The sequence below is a fragment of the Embiotoca jacksoni genome, unplaced genomic scaffold, assembly GCF_022577435.1.
Source record: "Embiotoca jacksoni isolate LCO1_2020_lvr unplaced genomic scaffold, fEmbJac1.0.p SCAF_6, whole genome shotgun sequence".
Classification (NCBI taxonomy): Eukaryota; Metazoa; Chordata; class Actinopteri; family Embiotocidae; genus Embiotoca; species Embiotoca jacksoni.
In genome coordinates this window covers 4,491,124-4,503,047 of record NW_027185414.1, presented here as the reverse complement: position 1 = coordinate 4,503,047, position 11,924 = coordinate 4,491,124, and the positions used below count along the sequence as shown (strand labels likewise).

At 41.8% G+C, this 11,924-nt stretch overlaps 1 protein-coding gene across 1 annotated transcript in view; it reads right to left on the bottom strand.

Annotated features, from left to right (window-relative positions):
- Window positions 1–2,831: 2,831 nt before the first annotated feature.
- LOC138213442 (synaptosomal-associated protein 25-A-like) overlaps window positions 2,832–11,924 on the bottom strand; it is a 41,902-nt gene continuing 32,809 nt past the window's right edge. Inside the window, exons 5-8 of the mRNA XM_069174543.1 lie at window positions 10,728–10,845; window positions 6,570–6,689; window positions 5,045–5,189; window positions 2,832–4,311 (exon numbers count right to left, since the gene is read on the bottom strand). Of these exons, the coding sequence (XP_069030644.1) occupies window positions 4,243–4,311; window positions 5,045–5,189; window positions 6,570–6,689; window positions 10,728–10,845 (452 nt within the window). The 3' untranslated portion in view covers window positions 2,832–4,242. The remainder of the gene's footprint in view (window positions 4,312–5,044; window positions 5,190–6,569; window positions 6,690–10,727; window positions 10,846–11,924) is intronic.

Below are 11,924 nucleotides of genomic sequence, written 5' to 3'. Positions count from 1 at the left end.
GGAGGACGAGGAGGGTCACGTGACCGACGGAGAAACGCGACGGGGAGGGGAGGGGGGGGTCACGTGACCGACGGAGAAAGCCGAACGCCGCCTCGTCCGAAGCCGCTGATTGGTCCGGTGGGATGACGCGTTGTCTGCGTCGATCTATCGACATCGCTTTTAATAGTTTGGTTTCTGGTGTATTTTTGCAATCAAATGTGTTTCACTATGTTCAGCAGTGGAACCACGGGTATGTATATTAATTTGAATATACCAGTCAAACACGCGTGATTATTTCAGATACCTCAATCGTTGCATTTACATCATATTGATAGACAGGTGCCTTTTACAGGCACCAGATTCGGGCCCACCGGACCGGACAGGACAGGACATGTCCTCCAGTTGCGGCTACATGGTGTAAAACTGACCATTAGTGCATGAGCGCATCTTCAAAGCATTTCCATTTTGACCAGGTACGTCTGTTTGTTCAAAGAGTTCAAGGGCCCAGTAAAAGGAACATCTGATTCGTGGTTTTCATTTTTGAAAAAGAAATACTATAAAAACTTGAATAGAATACCAATAGTCCTTCGGGACTTTAATTCTAATTAAAAAAGGGACTTAAACGACAAAAAAAAAAGAAAAAAAAGCTTACAGTGTCTATTCAGTAACGACTGCATACCGAAGATGAGCAGATCTGCAGAGCTTTATATGAGTTTATAAAGTAGACAGAAGGCCCACTACAACATTAAAGATCAGCCAAGGCAAAGAGGAAAACTTTCAAACCAACCTCTGCCAAACTGTGACACATTAGTGGCACACAATTACCCAGATACCTCATGTATGTTTATTAAACAACTAGGATATGATTGGCTAAGAAGCATTTTTTTTTTTTTTTTTTAATGTAAGGATATATACAGTGCCCTCAATAATGTTTGGGACAAAGACGTGATTTCCTTTCCTGACCACTGTGCGCCACAGTTTTAAATGAATCTTCAAAGAGTTGCCGTGATGAACGCAGTGCAAAGACCTGATATACCAGCAGGGGGCACTCTTGGTTTAAATAATACACTGAACGCTTCAATCAGCAACAACCACAGGCAACCACGCAAGTTTAGTTTAATTTGTTTGTACAGTAGTTACAGTAGGTGATGTGACCAGACAGATTTCATTCCAAAATGTGAAGATTTTGTATTTAATAAAGCAGAAATGATCTTTTTTTTTCGGACAGTTTCAGGCTTTAGGCCACGTTTTTTTTTTTTTTTTCATCGTTTAGGCCATACAACACATGCATGCGCGGGGGCTGTAATGGATGTAACTAAGGTATGGTGGATTACCCTGCGGTGTGTATCTGTTGTTGATTCAAGTTTGTGTGAGTGTGTCTGTGTTCTTAGTGACGTGGTAAACTCTAATCCGCTCTAAGCCCAGGGCACCACAGTAGATGTCCATTAGTGTAATGTGCTGCTGCACATCTTTCCCTCTCTGACTCTGCCTGTCTCTTCCTGTCTCTGTCCTGAGTCCGTCTTTTATTTTCTTCCATGCTCGCCACACACACTCGAGCTTTAAATATCGGTGTCGACATTACAGGTTTTAACCATTTCGGTCACTTTTTTCTTGAAAGCATGTCTCCCGTATATGTCATGTTTTCATTTTACTGGATGAAAACAATGTCATGTAGAAGTAAATAACACATTTCTATTGATTACCATCAGCTTTGTTTCTTATTTCTTATCCAAACATTCTGCCACATGCTCCTGGTACCTGTTACCAGTGATGGGACGGCATTTTGAAATATAACAGGTTACAGATTAAGTGTTATCCTATTCAAAATGTAGTAAGTAATGTAACGTTAGATTTGATTCCTTTATGGTAACTTTATCGTGAATGTTTTATACTGGTTAATAAAGCTGAATGTCTGAAACACCAAATGTAAACCAGGCTGTGTAAACATCCCAAAAAAACCTCAACACATTAATTAAAAGTCCTTCGATATAATTGGATTTAAGGTTGAAATGTTTTGCTTTTTCAGCACAACCACCGAAACATGTAGATCACAACTGACTGCAGTGAAGAAGAAATGTTCCTCAAACCAAGTCTTCATCCAGGTCGACTTAAAGCTGAGTGATGACAGAACCATCAACACGGCTCGGTACCGGTCACTGTTTTTAACACGGGTTACTCGATGACTCTTATTAGCTTTGGGATTAATAAAGTCTAAGTCTATCTGAGGACATGGCAAACTTTCTTAGCGTGGGTGCCAAATATGAATTGATTTGAGTGACAGACAAGAGGCGGATCAACTTGTAAACATGAGAACCAATCAAAATCAAGAGCTCAGACTTTGGGGGCATCCTGCTAAATGAATGGAGCCTGAAGACAGAAGACATTCCTTTGCAGAGAAAAGATGCAAAGTAGCAGAATATTATAGATATATATATATAATATATATAATGAATATTACATTCTAAGACTAAATTCAGATGTAAGCCATCTATAATCACCAACATTTTCAATAGTAACTGTAATTAAACTAGATATTCATTCTTAGTAACTGTAACAGATTACAATGACATTCATTTTGTAATTTGATTACACGTAGCGAGTTACCCCCGAACACCGTCTGTTACATGTACAGTATGACCATGAAATTGCAGCTCTGATCCAGAATGTCAAGCTAATTCCTCTCCAGCAGTAAGTACACATATATTGTGCACCTCATCTAAATAATGATTCTGAAAACACTCCCAACGTCATAAAAACAAACTCCTGTGCTGCGTGTAGGAGTTGAACACTGCTGCTAACAATTCTCCCACCACTTCCACCCTGTCGGTCATAATAACAAGCCGGAAGCTCGGTTTGGTTCTACAGTTATGATGGTTTTATTGGCATTTTCCAAGGTATTATTTTACAGTGATGGTCAGAGTCCAGAAAGGTAAAGAGACATGAAACAATGAGTGGCACTATTGCAGATAAATATGAGCCTCTCCTCTGTGTGACCTACATATGTCGCATGCGGTTGCCATGTTAGGATATTTTTTGCCTGGATAAATAAATTATTCAGTGCTTTCTAGCAGCGGATGGACATGCATAACACACTTAATGCACTACTGTATATTGCTCGGGTTGAATCATGGAGAACTTGCGGTCCGGGATGTGAAGGGGTTGTTGACCTTTTGAACTCTGACCTCCAGCAAAGCTCCGCCTCCGCTCACGATCACACGTTAGCTATTGTGACTAATATTAGTCTGATAGTTTAGTCCTATCGATGATGCCGTTCAGACCAGAAACAAATGCAACTTTTCACATATGCGCCGAGCCTTATGACACAAATACGAAGCTGTAGCTTTTTATAAATTACAATGCAGCCATCACATATTCAACCCTTTGCTTTTGAGTGGTCGGATTTAGCTCCCTGAGGAAACACAGGTACAATCTGCGACATCAAATTGTTTTAATACTCATCATATAGACTAATGACCGAAACGCCATGTGTTCATCCTAATGGCCCAAATACTTTACCAAGTAACCGTGATCGATTCCAATAGGAAGATGTGAGCGGCTCCACAGTGACAGGAAAGAACTTTAAACAAGCGTCTTGGTAATGAGCTGTCAGGGCTGTATGTTCGCTATATTCACCGTGGCCTTATCATGTAGCATCACAACAAATTAACTGATGAAGTGTCTCACGTGGACGACACCACAATACTGACGTGGGACGTCTTGGAAATGAGGTGTACATACAGTTTATATTACACACAGACTTTAAAAAAAATGAGAGCGAAAGTGATGAAGAAAACAGGACGAGTGATCTAAATCACTGAAGCCATTAACGAAGCTCTATGTACAGCGTGGAGAGAGTTTGAGTGGGCGTCATGTGATGGAACTATTATTTCTTAACAAAATCAAAAGAGCAACATGACAGAACAACACTGACAACAAAGGGCTGGAAGGGACAGAGGTTTTAGTGATGCGTGGGAACGGGAGAGGGGAGGAGGAGGAGGAGGAGGACGAGGAGGAGGAGGAGGAGGAGGACGAGGAGGAGGACGAGGAGGAAGGGGGGGCAGAGGAATGGATGATATGTGCCTGTGTGCAAATCTCTAGCAGTATCACAATAAAAGCATGATGTTGGAGCGCCTGCTTTCGAGCGAAGGAAGCGGGCGCCGGGCGCCGGTGTTTAGCAGGAGGGGGGCTGGGATTGGTTGGTGTTGTTAATTTCAGGGTGGGTGGGGTCAAACGGGGGGTGAAAAGCACTTCTTCGCTGCAGTTTTAGCCACTGCCCAACATCTTTGTGGCGCGCTGGTTGGCCTCGTCGATCCGGGTCTTGTTGGAATCGGCCTGAAAGGGAAAAGGAGAGGTTGTTACGAGTCCTCAGCTCGGAGTCGAGACATGTGGGCAAACCCTGGGCTAAAGAATGAGATGTAAAGACACCTGCACTGAAATGATTGTTTAATAGACAGATTTTCACCCAGGGTGTCAGATTGTCTCCATTAGTGTCAAACGCAGGCTAAATCTGGTCTAAATCAGCTCCATCCGCTGTCCCATAGCTCCACGCTGAGCCTGTAATCCATGCTAAATACCAGCTAAATACTACCTCTGAATATTAGCTAGAGTTGTTTTTTTTTTTTGCCTTCTTGCCCTATATTTACTTACATTAATCACAATTCTGGCAACACAGCGTTACAACTACAATTTCGGAGCAAACTAAACGTGTAAATCGGACCACATTCTGTTTCCTGACTTTAACACAAACAGGTCTGGAGGTGCTTAGTTCATCAAGGTGTCTTGTAACCTTTTAATTACACAACAACACAACATAAATACAACAAAAGTGTGCTTGTATGTTCCTCCTTCATCCTCAAATTGTAGTTCCATACTGCCTTTGTGTTGGAGCGTCACAAATGTCTTTTTCTACGTTGAATAAACTTTCTGTTGCCACTCCAAAAACAGAAACTGTTTCCATCCAAAAGTTCACTACAGAATAGTGAAGTGAAAACTACATCAAAGCCCTGCTCCCTCACCCACCAAATAAGCTGCTATACTCTCCACGGTACAGAGGGATAAGTCGTACCTTGTCCATGATCCTGTCGATCTGGCGGTTCTGGGTGTCGATCTCCTGGCCCATGTCCAGGGCCATGTGACGCAGGTTGCCGATGATCCCACCCACCTGCTCCAGGTTCTCGTCCATCTCGTTCTCCCGGGCGTCATCTGTTACCCTGGAACACACACAGGTAAGGAAGCGCGGCTGCTTAAGATTGTGTGTGTTGGGAGCTGCTCTCGTGATCCTCTGGAATTTAAATTCAATTTAAATGACTCAGGAATTCAGATCCTGGAACATTTAAGGATAAAATAAAAATGTGTTCTGGTTACCTGTTAAGACGTATCTATAAACCACATGGCCTGCTCCATCTCTACAGATCAGTTGTTACAGCACTGTGAAAGCACTGTTTTCACTCAGATCCACGAGGATTAAGTCATACTGTATATCCAAGTATTACTAAGTGACTTCCAACATAAGGGCTCGGACCTTCTTCTTCTTATTTCTTATTAATTCTTGAGTTTAAGGCCTCAGAAGAAAAAAAAGGTTAGAAACCAGTTGCATAGCTTGCATCAGGCATCTGATTTCAAACTGTAGGTTCCAATGATCTTAATACAAAATGACTGCACCTCTTCATAAACCATAACTACTTACTGCTATAGACTGGTCCTTCAGTCTCCTAGAGTTTAAACCAGAGCAGCCCTATTCAGCACCTTCTAAATTTGAGCTGACTATTTGACAAGCTCATGTTTATTCTCCTTCATCTGAAGTGCTATAAAATCTTACTGGAATGAATACAAACTGGAAATTTTGTGCAGCTAAAAAGTTAATAATATGAGTTTAAAGTACAGCACAGTGCTGTTAAACTCTGCCTATTAAATTACATTAGATATAATAATAGTATTACTCTCTCTCCTACTAATGCGCGTGTGCTGTTAGTGTGTCCGACGTCACTGACTTCATACTTCCAGTCAAGATGAGAGATGGAGGAAGTGGCACATCGACAAGAAAACATTTGTCAAGATGACGAGGTGACTGTTTCTGAAAATAAGCTGTGCAACTGTGTGTGTTTTTTAATTATTCTGAAATTGTATTTTATATTTAGAGTGCTCATTTTCTTCATAATATTACTTTTTAATGAAATTCAATTTTACATAACATAAACATTTGCTTTTTTCCTCCGGCCCGCCATCCAGATTCCTTTTTGTCCCTTCATAGGAAAGAATCTGAGCCCCTCTGCTTTAAACATTAAGCTGAAATAAAATTATACCTAATCATGAGGGGAAACTCAGTCGTCCCAACAGCTGATAGTATGTTAATACAGCTTTACTGACGTGTTGTCCTTAAGATGGTGAAACGTCTCTTTAAGAGTCAAAATGGACCAGTAATATTATGTATTAAAAGATGTGAACAGTATCACATTCTCAAATATAGAAAACAACTAAAACTGAGCATACACATAGAAACAAGCATGCTTTCCAGATACACACTCACAGAAGGGCACGCGGAAACCAACACACGTACGCACGCACACGCACACACTGTACGGTGCGCTTACCTGCGGATGAAGCCCCCGCTGATGGCCATCTGTTCACGCTCGTCCATCACTCGGGCCCCCGGCTGGCTGTTCACCACTCCATCCTGGTTCGCTCCCCAGGCCTGGCCCCCGCCCTTAATCCTACCGCACACACATCGCAGTCAGGGACACAGTATTATGTGTGTGTGGGTGTGTGCGTATGTGTATTGTCGTTCACTGTTTTGTGAATATGAGTGTGTGTGCGTGTGCGTGTACTGGAGTGTGAATGTGAATGCGCATTTTGATGTAGTTGCATGATTTGGTCGCTATTTGCTACCAAAACATATACATGAATATATGTTTAGAATGCATCGCAAATATGGTGTCAAGCCAATTAACTTACTAAAAGCAACATGCCAGCCACGTATGATCGCGTTACATACATGCATTTGCAATCTGTAAGTCAATAATTGATCCGACGTGCAGATCAATTGAATTGGAAGCTCACGTGTGGCTTATGTTAGACAGAGATTTAAAACAGAAGAGAACCCTCTCACAGACAGAAGAGCACAAACACAGAAGACGAGAAGCAGGTTCCAGACAGAGGACACACACAAAAAAACACACAAACACATATATAAACATGCAGAGTGAGAGGACATGCAGAAACATACACAATGTTTAACATGGGAGGGGAAACGTGAAGAGAGGAACAGGATTATATACATTCTGTGTCTATCAAAAGAAAGCTGTAAGGTTAGATTAATTGTGGTAAAAAAAAAAAAAAAAAAAGTGATCATTGTGTATGGAAGACTAGCTGTGATCAGCCCTTCATTTCATCTGGATGGATAGATCTGCAGGACGACACACGGCATACAGTCAAATGAGCAAATGTAATTCTTCGCATTTGTTTCATTCGGCTCGGAGCATCTGATCGGTGAAGGTCTCCGCTGAGGACAACGCAGAGAACAAAGTCGAGGCAGAGTTCATTGTGTTCGTGAATGATCGACACCTGACTGCCTCTCACAGTGTTGTCTGGAGGTGGTGATCCCCACCCATCAAGTGCTCCAGTCAACGAGCAAGAATTATGTCTGTCATGCTATTTGACCCACGGCTGCCACATAAGGAGTCTAGATCCAATGAAAACACATGACATAACCACAGGGTTACATAACAAGTGGCTCATGAATGGGAGGACCAAAGAGCTATAGAATAGACAAGATATGAACCCAAAAACACGTGGGAGCAGGACCAAGATGGACCCCGAACATAGAGGAAACAGGAAGTCAGGTTCTAGCTAATTAAAATGGTGACACAAACTCTGAAATAAAAAAATAAAAAATAAAGCAGACTGGTTACATGTGCTACTGACAACATCCTGTTCAGCCCTGTTTTAGAGAAAATAATCATCTGTCGTTAAGATGTCTGTGGGTGTATTTACTCTCCAGAATAGATATAGAAGAAAATGAGACACTACGATTAAGCGGTTAGTTAATAGGTCAAATCAGAGAAGAGAAAAAACTGCACTAATACCTGACATTAAGGCCTCACTTTATTAGTTCCCAGAAGAATGACTCAGAAAGATCTTGCTGTAAAGCCAACATAAAATACCCAATATAGCTTTTACTTAGATTTTGGTTTGGTTTGACAGCCACTTGTGTTTTCTATAGCTCGGAGATAGACAACTACATGTAGGTCCCGAAATACATTATGCTCAGACATGACCCTGTGGCCATAGTTTGGCTGTTGAGGGTCACACAGGAATTTGGCAAAACTGCCATCTAAGATGTCAAAGTAAAAGTTCAGGATTTAGGAGCTTTAACTTGAGTGTGATCAGAAAACAAGTATGCCTAACTCATGCATGATATTTCACTCTGGAGGACGGTGTTGAGGGAAGAGAGCCGAGGGCCAATCGAGGCTTCCTAAAGCTCCAATCTCTAATCTGAAGATCATAAGAGTAAATTTACTTATTTGACCAGTTTGCATTGCTTTAAAACCTTTACTTTTAGGTTAGAAGTGATGAAACAACTGAAGTTACAGTCCAGAGAAAAACCTAGACCTGCATCAAGGTTTGCAGTTCATGTACACTGTCTTAGCAAATAACAACAATCAATCACCACGTCTTAAAAATATGATCCAAAAAATTAAAGCAATAGTTTGACCTTTTGGGAGATAGAGTTATTTGTTTTCTTGCAGAAAGTTTGATGAGACGCCACTCTCATGCATGGATGATAAATATCAGTCCCTCAAGGAAAACGTGATCTTATTATTGTAAGAATTTGTGCCAAGGCATTCAATTCAATTCAAAATTCCCACGATTGTTTTGCATTAAAAGTGCTGAACAGAAACTCTGCTGAAGTGAGTCTTTTCCAAATAAAACCAACCAAGATAATTCTTAATTTACAGTCAGTGAAGCTCTTCAACCTCTCAATCGGCAAAACTGGAAGTGACTGGGTTTATGGGAAATGTGGTCTTATCATGATAACTGGGCGACCAATCATCGCACTTCCCCGTGTCGGTCTAATCATACAGTGTGTTTTATACAGATAAGATTTATCCTATGTGTTATGTAAAAACTACGTCACTTTCATGACATAACTTCAAGCCCATCCCATTCTACTTCTGTGATGTACTTATTATCAGAGAAGAGATTTGCATGTAGCTCTTTCATTAAAGAGTAGTTTTAACAAAAAGCTAAATTGTTTTCCTTTCCAGTTCCCAAAATTACCCCCCTAAAAGAAAATCCCATAAACCGATGAACAGTTTTTTGAGAAAAGATGCTGCACCAAACTCTCTGCAAACAAAGCAAATAAACATATATCCATAATGCTGAAATATAACTTTGAAGGTTTCTGATTTCAATGATTCATCGTGTTGTTTGGCTGCAAATACCAGCAAGTACTTGATTACAAAAGCAGCCGGATAAATGACATTTCATTTTTCTCATAACATGTGTGGTGAAAACTTTGGACCTCATAACCCAAACCATTATCACTCTAACCCAGTATCACTTTAACCCAGTATCACTTTAACCCAGTATCACTTTTTAGTGTGTAATACACCTGTCAGTCCGCTACAGTTTAGCGTGTCAGTGTCACGTTTTGCCTCACCCAGGCTTAAAAGGTGAGGTACAATAGGTTTAGCCACCAAAAGCCAAGTGATTAAGTTTAGGAAAAAACTACTTGGCCAGAGTTTGGAAAATATTTCTTTGAAGAAATCTGGGTCACTTTCACACATACTCAAACCCTGGTCACCAGCTGGGTGGAAGTCCTGAGTCTGACATAACTCTTTACTTAGACTTTGTTACTTTTGTACTTTGTCACATGACCTCTTTCTTCGACCCTGGTCATACATGGTCATACATGCGTGTACTTTTCACAGTTAGGTGAGGCAAAACGTGACATTGACACGGTGTCCTCTAGTAGACTGATGGGTGTATTACACACTTAGCTGCATACATTCCAGGAACTAAGATACTGGTGTGATTAAACAAAAGTTAATATGGCCCATTTAAAATATCATTTTTATTTGAATGCATTGCAAGAGCCCCATATAGTCAATTAATTGGTGGAAATCATAAAAAAAACAAAAAAAACACCTTTATCAATAGGTTTTCAAATGGCCATAAAAGGGGCAACATTCAAATAAGTAATGAGTTAGAATGCAACTAGTTGATGTATTCTTCGGTTGGACTTGCACGCAGCATGATGCATCATGCTGCAGGGTGTCGGTGTGTGTGTGTGTGTGTGGGGGGGGTGCTCGGGTATTGGGGGTTGGAGGGTTGGAGGGTTGGAGGGTTGGAGGGTTGGAGGTTGCCATGGCCAAGATCCTTGGTGATGCTGCAACCTGCTGGAAGAGAATCTCTCATCCAATGTGGAATGAAGGGCTTTTTGAGGACAGCAGCCACTGAGGCCGGAGAGCAAACCCAGCGGCGCCGGGGCGGTTAGTTGTGCACATGTTTGTGTGTTGTGTGTTGTCCATGCATGCACGCGATCTTTCACTTGGGTCTTAATAGAAACAGACACACACTCGTGCATGCAGTGCTAGTGCCTGTTCAGAGAGTGTGTTGTTGCGGCTTTAGGCCCGACTGCTCACATCACAGTTCACCATGCTCTACACACCAGAAGCAGGCGGATGGATAGAGAGGCAGGTAGGCAGGCACTGAAACACATGCAGTCAGGTGACACAGGCAGCACCTACTTGTTACAGGGACATGAACATAGACCACAGAACTGTCCTAGATTGTTCAAATTCTTTTCTGCATCCTTCATGTCCTTATTGATTTGGTCCATCCCCTCCTCGATGCGCTCCAGTTGCTCTGATTACCAACACATTGTCATTTATCCCAGCAAAAGAACGAAAGCACGTGAGAAGAGAAGAGAGGAGGAAGAGGTCGCGGGTAGAGGGGAGTAGAGAGGGGAGACAAAGGAGAAGAGACAAAAAAAGACATTGACTGTGACAAGAGAGACATCAGACATCACCACCACCACCAGGACTGGACAGGCAAGAGCGCGGAGCTCCTAGCCGGTACCTACTTTTTAATACATGGGCATATCAGACCACAGCATAGTCCTATATCTTTTAAATCTTTCTCGGCCTCCTTCAGGTCTGCGTTCACCTTGTTCATGCCCTCTTCCGTACGATCAAGTTGCTCTGGTGAGGACAAAGGCATGAGAGCAGTGAAATAAAGGTGACTGGGTTCGTGTCGAGGCTTGGCGCTCTACGCTACAGTGCAAGAAGGTTTTGGCTTTATGCAGAAGGCAAAGCAGGCAACAAGCATTGAGAGGACCTACAGCTGAGAAAATGAATTAAAGACAAATTTGTCTTTCCATGTGACTCTTCTTCCTCGGATTTTCTTTTTCTCCTACCTCCTTCCTCGGGCACATATTGCTTTTCTTATTATTTCATCTGAATGCCAGTAGCAGTACCTGCGTCAGTATGCTTCATCCAGCGCTGCATCTGCACATGAAGACGTTAACTGCCACTTTAACTGTCTAAAAAAACTACTGCATGTCAGTGGGAGCGGAGAGAGATGACAAAGAGAGAGAGAAAGATAGGAAGGAACTCATGGCTGCCTCATGTGAGCTGAAGTTTAACAACTGGAGTGAAATAGAAAGAAAAACAGTAGAGATGCAAATAAAATCAAAGGATGAAGACAGAGATGATTTAGAAGCAGAACAGAGAGAAACAATGAAAACTGTGTGACAGGCAGAGGATGTAAAAGCTCAGAACAAAACAATGAATGAGCATATTATGAATGAATGAAGAGCAGGTATGAAGTGGTGCATATTTCCTTCCTCAGATGGTCAGTGGAGCACAGGGCTATAAAAAGCTGAGAGTCACATTCAGATCCTCTCTGTCTGTCTGGTTAACGGTTACAGGACAGGACAGCTGTAA